Genomic DNA, 8,604 nt, shown 5'->3' on the forward strand with positions numbered 1-8,604 from the left:
CAAAATATAAACTTTAGAGAAGTTCACGGCGTGTGAATACGTTTATGTCCACGAGTTAAAAAAAAAAAGTAAAATTTAAAATGTTTAAGAAACAACAGGAAAGGCAACATGGATAACTACTAATAATGTGCCAAGATTCAACCTCTAACTTTGTCAACTTCAATGAAAGCTTTAAGAAATATATTTAAATGTTTACAGTGCATTTTTTTGTAGGAACAATAAGATTTTTCAATGCCGACTTATTTTTTTTATGGTTACAGTAACCAGACCTGTGTACTTCCCACATTTTTGATCACTTGATAAAACCAACATTTTACAACAGAAAGTGTGAATTAACAGCAAGTCCACAGGTCGAAAAAAGAAAAGAAAATAACACTTCACATAAAAGTAATCAGACAACAAACTTTATTTAATTTTCAATTTATTTAAATGTATACAGATAAATGGCAAAAACAAAAAAAAAGACAAAATGCCAACTGAAAGGTTTTGTAGCGGTGATCTAAACATAACGCCTACATAAACAGCTCCAATAAGGCACTAAATATGTTGGGACATGATCATGAGGGAAGGAGTCTTTGGCTTATGAATATCATTCAGACTGAAACATTCATCAAGTCATCAGTGTCGGATTCCCTTAAACAGCGAAACAGACTCATCTGCAGATGTGCTTTCCCTTTTCATAATTCATGTTTGCAATTAATTCAATTAGAGAGCATCGTGTAACACTGTTTAAAATATTACGAAGGGGATCCGAAAGTGTATTTTCATACAGTAACGTCATAATCAAGTGGACACTTTTTTTTTTCCTATTGATGTAAAAATAACAGTCAGCATTATTCATCATGATTATTGTGCAAATTAATTTAACCATTTCATGGCATACAGGCAAAAGAATACCATTAAGATTCACTTATACTTCAGTTAATTGAACTGATTTGTACTTTTTGGCCCATCATACAGCAGCTGAAGCATGGATCAGAGAGTTGAAAGAGAATGGACTGAGTTTGTAGCCCGTCCCGCTGTAGAACTTATTCTGAAACTCCACCCTGCGAAAGAGACAATGTAAGGATTTAAAAAAAAGAACGAAACACACGGCTCCGATTTCACTGCCAAATCATCACCAGAACGATCTGTGAAAAATAAATTCAGTGAAGCATTTTTTTCTTCCTTCCTCACATCCTTACCAGTGCAGACGGAGCGCGTGCAGGAAAGCCGAGAGCCCCTCCATGACCAGGAGGATGGAGACGGTCAACACGGCGAAAGCGGCGAAAATCACAAAAATCAGAGCCGACCCAACGTAGCCCTCCCACCTCAGCGCCAGACGCATGACCATGACCCACAGCACCTCTGACAGCTCTGTGGAGACAACACCGGTGACTCACAGTCACGGAGCCACGACTGGTTGGAAAAACAGATGAATACCAGACCGGGCAGGTTTGACTCCAAAAGAGGAAGTCATATGTGTGTGTGTGTGTGTGTGTGTTAGTACTAACGTGCGTGAGCCAAGCTGAGGGCCCAGAGCCGCAGGTAGGAGGCCGTGTTGGAGATGCAGCCCAAGCAGTACTCGATGGTGTGGATGGCCTGATGCATGAACACGTCCGCAGCATCGAACTCCTGCAGGCGACGCGGTTCGGATCGTCAAATTAGAAGCATGAGTGCAGCAAAGAAAATTGAATCTTGCTTCAGAAATTCAATCACAGTTACCTCCTCGTCAGCCGGTCCGCCCTCCACCTCCCCCTGCCGAGTGTTGACAGAGCCGTCTTCGGCCACCAACGGCTGTCTTTCCTCATCCTGATATCACAAAGAGTCCAAATCTAGCAAACGATGCACTTCAGTCTAAAAAAAACAAAAACAGATAAAGCTCGCTGAACCCTTAAGACTTACGATGTGTCGCCGCCGCTTGGATTTGAACGCGACATATTCACACAGGGGTTTCCCCAGCAGGAGGACAGGGACTGAACACAGGGCCAGCACCACCAGGACCTTCTGAACTATAAGCTGCACATGGAGAACAAAAACATGTTCAATAACAGCAACAACACAGCAGCCAATCTGCTCATGTTAGTTTATACAAATACCTTGGAAAAGTAGTAAACACGTTCCCTCTAATAAACCAAGCAACAACTGCAGCACTGTTTGCTGTTACGGATGAGCATATAATTGGATTCATGTGCTTCCATTAAACTTGGAATCTGATATCTGATTAACAGCATCACGTTTACAGAAAAAAATAAAATAAAATAAAAAACCCTCAAGCACACAAGTGAAACAAGCATGAAGTACATTATGGTTACTCTGTGCATCGAAACAAACAATTTTGTACATTTTCAGCAAAAAAATCCAAATTTTTTAAATAATTTCATTGCATTATAACCTCAAACTGCAACGATTCTTTGGGGATTTTAAGTAATTGAACAAAACAAAAAAAATGCACAAAGTGGAATGACAATGATAAACATCCAAGACATTCTACGGAAAAAATAAAATTAAATGCTCAAGCGTGGCGAAGACACAGCATGGATGCACAATGCCACATACATCCGTCTGGATGCATCATTCCTACCGGTTCTACAACATATTGACTCCAGGCAGCGGGATATGAATCCACAGAATTTGATGGTACAAAAATGTTGAAAAACATTTATAATTTTGCTTCACTTTCAAAATCATGTACCTTTTCATGTTATTCTATCACATAAAGCCTCAATGCGTTGTAGTTTGTGGTTGTAAAGTGATGCAAATAGTTTTTGGAAAGCAGAGCAAATATCAAAACTCCACATGTATATTAAAAAAAAACAATATGTAATATTGTCACTTTAAAGATCCCAAGCAGATCAGGAAAACAAATAAATCCAGCATCTTCCTGAGTGCTGAAAAAAAATGAGCGCATGTGTATTATGGCAATGGCCTCCATTACATATGTGGCTGTTGTGTTGGAGCACACACCTGACCCGTGTACAGCTGGGGGTTCTCCGGGTTGTCTGTGAACAGGAACATGTCGATGAAGTGGATCAGTATGCTGGGAGCGATTCTGGACTCAGCGGGCGTGTAGACGATCCATTTAAAGACCACCATGAAGACGAGGTACCCGAAGAGGCACAGCATGAAGAACAGCTCTGGGAGCAGCACAAAGAAGATGCTGCTGATCTTGCCAAAGTGCCTGAAGAGAAACACCAAGACGAAAGTGAAAATTAACTCCGCAGGAAACAGAAACCGGGCCAGACGGATGGGAGAGGAGGATATGGGCTTTTTTTTTTTTTTTTTTTTTAAGAACAACAGAGAAATAAACCAGATCACTAACCAATAGTTGAAGAACGACAAGCAGACTCCAAACGTCATGTGAATGATGCCGACGATGACGGACATCTTCATCTTGTATGAGTTTAGGAAGGTTAGCTTGTTATTGGCCAGGCCCCAGACCTGACAACAATCACAAAAAAGGCAAAATAAGGTTGGCTTCAATTCGGTATTTCATTAAAAAGAAATGATTAAGGCATCTGTCGGCTGTACCGGGTCGATCCCAAAGGGATACGGGCTGGTGAAAACCCCGGTCACGTTGGGATCCATGGACAAGAACTGGTTCCCCCGCAGCACCGACGAGCTGAAGAAACGCGGTGGGTTAGTGACGAAACAAAGAAAAACATTGTTGAGAAATTTAAAGACCTGTCCTCACTTCCAGATGTTCTTGTCAAACATTGGGCCGACGTGCCACCCCGAGTTGAAAGTTTTCATGCCTCGGCTGAAACACTCGTTGTAAATGGCTCCCGTGTAGATGGAGAAGAGGCCCATCAACAGAATCAGATATCGTCCTCCAAACATCATCTTCCAGATCTGGAAACAGAAACACGTTTCGCTTACAGCCAAAACCTTGGAATGCCCCACTCCAAATGTCTTAAACTAATTAAATCCACTTTCGGAAGAGCAATGTTTGATTGGATTTATGCGTCATTTGGCCAATTTCCAATTCATTAGGGTGTAAAGAAAATGGACGGACGGACGGACAATATGAATAAAACACAGACAGGATATATAAGCTCTAACTAGAGATTAACTCAGAAAAAAGCGTTTATTTGTAATTGAATTCAATAACTATAGCTTAGCAGTGATTTTTTATTTATTTTTCTAGTTTCCATGAAAAAAAAACAACTAAATCATTGAATATGACTTTTAGATAAAATCTAAAACTGTTCAAGAACCTATTAAAGCAGAAACAGACCCAGTTAATATGCATTCATATCTTCTTTTCTAACTATGACTCTACGAAGATCAATTAAAAAAATTTAATTGCTGAAGTAAAAGTTGGATTATGCTCTAAATGCACATGTTTTACCAGAGACGAAGGAGAACGAATCTAAAGAATGAAGTGTACCTCATTGTTGTTGTTTTTGAGTTTGGGGTCTTTCTCCTCAAGGACCATCCAGAGGGCAGCCAAAGACATGAGCAATCCATGACCCACGTCCCCAAACATCACAGCAAACAGGAAGGGGAACGTGATTATGGTGTACACCGCTGCAGAGGCACGGGAAGGGAAGAAAACGGTTGAACAACTCGGTTGCTTTTGATCCATCTCTGCTTTAACAGAGTCATCCGATGGATAAAATGACAGAGACAAACCTGGATTGACCTCCCGGTAACTGGCCACTCCATAAGCGTCAACAATGTTCTGGAAACCGGCTGTGAAGGAGTTGAGGGGGAACAGAGTGGGAGGAGGGGTGGAGCAGGGCAGGCGGTTGTAGAAGGAGTCCACGCCGCTGCCACTCTTCCTCTGAAGATGGAAGAAGAGGCAGCGCATCGGTTATTTTTCTACTAAATCTTACCACCGGCAGCATTGCACGTCTCTGATTTGCTGCCCCGTCCATCTTACCCCTCCTTCTCTGAGGGCGCTCTGCAGCTCCGGCAGCTTGGCGGTGGGACACCAGGCCTCGGCGATCAGGCACTTGTCAGTCACGGAGGGGCTGCAAAGGTTCAGCACCAGCTGGATGGCCTTGCACTTCTGGACCCGGACTTTCCACTGAGGCAGGAGAGCCACGGCTCGCTGCAGCAGCTGCTGCAGAAAGGCTTCGGTCTGAGACAACACCTGAAAAACGCGACGAGGAAGTGAAAGCAGGGAGTTTAGCAACATAATGCCCAGAGAAGATAAAAAAAAGGAACATTACCGCACAGTCTAAACACATTTGGTACTTTCGGGGTTTCCGAAAAGAGGAAATGCTGGTATTGATGCCGCAACAAATAAAAGACACTCACTGATTTGATGTCTTCAATCCGACCATGAAGGTCCCTCAGAATGTCCTCTCTCTCGGCTGTACTCTCTGGGTATGCAAATGTCTGCGTGTGGAAGCTGCTCGACGAAAAAAAACCCCAAACAAATCAGCCTGATCAGAAATGAGAGAATACTTTAACTAGAAAGTAAATAAAGAATCTGATAGATGCACAGGTTTCCCCACCAATCGCAAATCTTCTTCACTTTCTGTCCGATCTGATCTCCCCAAAACGAGATCAGGAAAACGGTCCACTGCACCATTTCCCCCTGGAGACAGAGACGCAGAAACATGTTACATCTACATGAAACTAAAGTAAGAGGTTCTGTCTCTTACTTGCTCTTACCGTGTCTGGGTGCTCAAGTCGTTCATCCATTTCTCTAAAATCCACAATAATGTAACCGCGACACGCCCGCCATAGCAACCGTTCAAACGAGGGCACCTTCCAAGGATGGACCACTCCTGCAACAAAGCTGAGGCAGAGAGGAAGATGGGATTTTTTTTTTTTTAAACATCTACATCTTTGAGGAAAAACTAAAGAGGAAACCAATCAAGGTTTTCTTGGTTGATGTTAGTATCCAAATGTTTTAAGCTTGCTGATTCATTTAAAAAAAAAAAAAAAAGAGAACAACACATAAAACAGAAGAAAATATCCTGTGTGTTCTTTGACAGCTTTCAATGCAACGCTATATGACGAAACTACAAAACTATCCCCGTCATACATCAAATGTTTCTGTAATCCATTTCTGATTTTTATTTAACTCAAACCCAAAGCACATGCTGTTGAATGATTGATTTGTTGCCTGAAAATGGACAGAGTTCTTAGTTTTATTGCATTTATGAAGTAGGGAAAAAAAAAAAGAAGTAAGATTTTTCAGGTGTTGACTTGCAAATCAAAGATCAGATAAAATAAATGGAAAAAATTGGCCGAACTTGATGTTTGGCTGATTGATCTGTGCATCGCTCGAAGACGAAGAAGAAGAAGAAGAAGAAGAAAAAGCAGAGATCTACCTAAGGCGGATATCTTGGCGGTGATCAAACAGGCCGTGGCTTTCCAACACAGGTGGTGGTGCCTGTCAACGGAAGGTGGAAATTGTTTTTTTTTTACTTTTTGCTCCGTCATTTTGAAGAAACTCCAATAGCACTGTCTAGATATCACGTGTATAAAGACCTGCGAGGCTGTGAGCGAGTGCGTTTGGGTCAGAACTCCTTTGTACTGGCAGAGCTGCGTGAGCTGAGCCCGGAGGCTGTCTCTGTTCCTGGACACCTGGAGGCAAACAAACGGGACACGCCCCATCAAACGTTACATCACAACGCCGCTAAAGACGCAACAGAAGCTCGTCAGCACCAACTCGCAGTCGTGTTTTTTTCCTTTTACCTCTTTGAGCTCTCTCGCCAGCCTCTCACTTTCCTCCTCTATGGTGATGAGCTCACGCGGCTGAGGGGCCGAAGGCACCGGGCTCGGAGGGGCCAGGGGGCGCTGCGGTTTCAGGGAGCGATTGATCTCCTGCTCCAGAAAGGCTGAGGGACGATGTCAAAACATAAAATAGATTAAAATATACAACTCCCGAAACAGAAGAGTCACGCGCTACATCTCTTCAGGATTCATATCCGAGGGCTGAGGCAGCCACTGAGGAAAGTTAATCCTGTGGTAGGTGAACTATTTCTGCCTTAGCATGGCCCCAATATCCAACTGATGGGGGATCAATATCCTGCTGAAGGACCCTGTGATCAGCTTTTTGTAATTCACAACTCGAGCCCAACGTGGCTTTATTTAAAAAGTCAGCATGCTTCAAAGATTTCATGACTTCTTGCACATGCCTGAGCCTTTGGAAGAGAACCAGATCCTGACATTTTGTTCCAAAAAAAAGCAAAGCTCAATTTTAATCTGACCAAAGAACACATCTCCAGTTAAAGTCCCAGCAGATTTTTTACTTCCTGTTGACTGTGAGTGGTGGGAAGGTAGACTTAGGTCCTCATCCAACGATCTCACATTCCAGTTGTTTTAAAAGTATCGATTATTACTCTGACTGTTTGCATGTGTATCTATAGGTCAAGTAGCTACTTTCTCAGTAGCTATAGGTCAGTAACTACTGACCTATACACAATAACAGGCAGGTTATCGTGTCTTTTGAAGAATGGTTGAGAGAGGAATTACAATATGTATTTCACTACAGAAACAACACTCAACTTTTTAATATGCTTAATTTGCAATTATTTAATAGTAACCAGGGTTTCAAAAATTATTACTTATTTTCTAACATGGCATTTTTCCCCCCCCTCACTCAGTGACTGTCCTCAGGCTATTTTTCAGTGAGATTATGATCCTGTGTAATATATGAATCTATTTTAAGACTTCTGACGCATCTCTACCACAGTGTGCCTTTATGAGTGAATGAGTCGGTCCTTACAAAACGTCTTCTCGAGCTCTTCACATCGCCTGACCTCGCTGACGAACTTCCTCTGGAAGGCATTCACGTTTGGATTTAACTAGAAAGATACAGAAGATGGCAAGAGGGGTTATTTGTGTTCACCTTATTACAAAAGAAGGAAAGAAAATGTTGACGTGCCTAACAAACCATTCAACTGAGAGTAATTGAAAGGAAGGCAATTATTTCAACAATGATAATATTAGTAAATTGTTTTGATAGAATGAGGAGGAAGTAAAAAAAAAAATCAATCAGCAACTTGCAAATCAAAAAAAAAAAAAAAACTCAGATCCTATATCATGTTGATGCAAAAGTAAAAATGATGACTGTATTTGACTTACATCTCTAAACTCCACCAATCCCAGCTCTCCCAGTTCGCTCACACAGTTATAAGCCGAGCCGGACTGGAGGAAGAGCTGCACCAGGCACACCTCCTCACTTCGAAACAGGGACCCCATAACTGCAAGCACAGAGAAAAAAAAAACAAAAAAAATAATACTTCCACTTTCAAGTCACAACACAAAACTAAATACTGTTGTTTGGCCAAAAAATATGAATGCTTCTTATTAAGCAAAGGACAGAAAGGCATAGATTCGTCAAAAAGAAAGTCCAAAAAGAGGATCTGGCTTCGGCTGGTGCACTAAAAGATCAACTGACAAGGCAGCATTTTATGGGTGGACGCTTACAAACAGGAAGCAGCAGGTCCTGCTGTGGTGATCATCAGGTGGAATTTCCATTTTTGCAAATGTATGTGAATAATACGATATGTGTAATTCCTCTATTGGTTTATTGTCCAAAAATGATTAAAAAAACAACAACAAAAAAACAATCATGTACCTGATGGATATATAAAGTATATTATTCTATCTCAACTGGATTGAGATGTTTGAGGAAAATGTACCAACAGATATTTGGTC

At 41.6% G+C, this 8,604-nt stretch overlaps 1 protein-coding gene across 1 annotated transcript in view; it reads right to left on the reverse strand.

The window, feature by feature from the left end:
- Positions 1-406: 406 nt before the first annotated feature.
- The window catches only part of tcirg1b (T cell immune regulator 1, ATPase H+ transporting V0 subunit a3b), an 8,852-nt gene continuing 654 nt past the window's right edge, over positions 407-8,604 (reverse strand). Inside the window, exons 2-21 of the mRNA XM_007548255.2 lie at positions 8,029-8,147; positions 7,670-7,748; positions 6,637-6,779; positions 6,430-6,525; positions 6,270-6,331; positions 5,605-5,731; positions 5,445-5,527; positions 5,245-5,338; positions 4,865-5,077; positions 4,615-4,765; positions 4,370-4,509; positions 3,674-3,831; positions 3,511-3,601; positions 3,302-3,420; positions 2,947-3,160; positions 1,885-1,998; positions 1,705-1,791; positions 1,494-1,614; positions 1,185-1,356; positions 407-1,046 (exon numbers count right to left, since the gene is read on the reverse strand). Of these exons, the coding sequence (XP_007548317.1) occupies positions 953-1,046; positions 1,185-1,356; positions 1,494-1,614; positions 1,705-1,791; positions 1,885-1,998; positions 2,947-3,160; positions 3,302-3,420; positions 3,511-3,601; positions 3,674-3,831; positions 4,370-4,509; positions 4,615-4,765; positions 4,865-5,077; positions 5,245-5,338; positions 5,445-5,527; positions 5,605-5,731; positions 6,270-6,331; positions 6,430-6,525; positions 6,637-6,779; positions 7,670-7,748; positions 8,029-8,145 (2,475 nt within the window). The 5' untranslated portion in view covers positions 8,146-8,147 and the 3' untranslated portion in view covers positions 407-952. The remainder of the gene's footprint in view (positions 1,047-1,184; positions 1,357-1,493; positions 1,615-1,704; positions 1,792-1,884; positions 1,999-2,946; positions 3,161-3,301; positions 3,421-3,510; positions 3,602-3,673; positions 3,832-4,369; positions 4,510-4,614; positions 4,766-4,864; positions 5,078-5,244; positions 5,339-5,444; positions 5,528-5,604; positions 5,732-6,269; positions 6,332-6,429; positions 6,526-6,636; positions 6,780-7,669; positions 7,749-8,028; positions 8,148-8,604) is intronic.

Source organism: Poecilia formosa, unplaced genomic scaffold (genome assembly GCF_000485575.1).
Source record: "Poecilia formosa unplaced genomic scaffold, Poecilia_formosa-5.1.2 Scaffold26, whole genome shotgun sequence".
NCBI classification, from domain to species: domain Eukaryota; kingdom Metazoa; phylum Chordata; class Actinopteri; order Cyprinodontiformes; family Poeciliidae; genus Poecilia; species Poecilia formosa.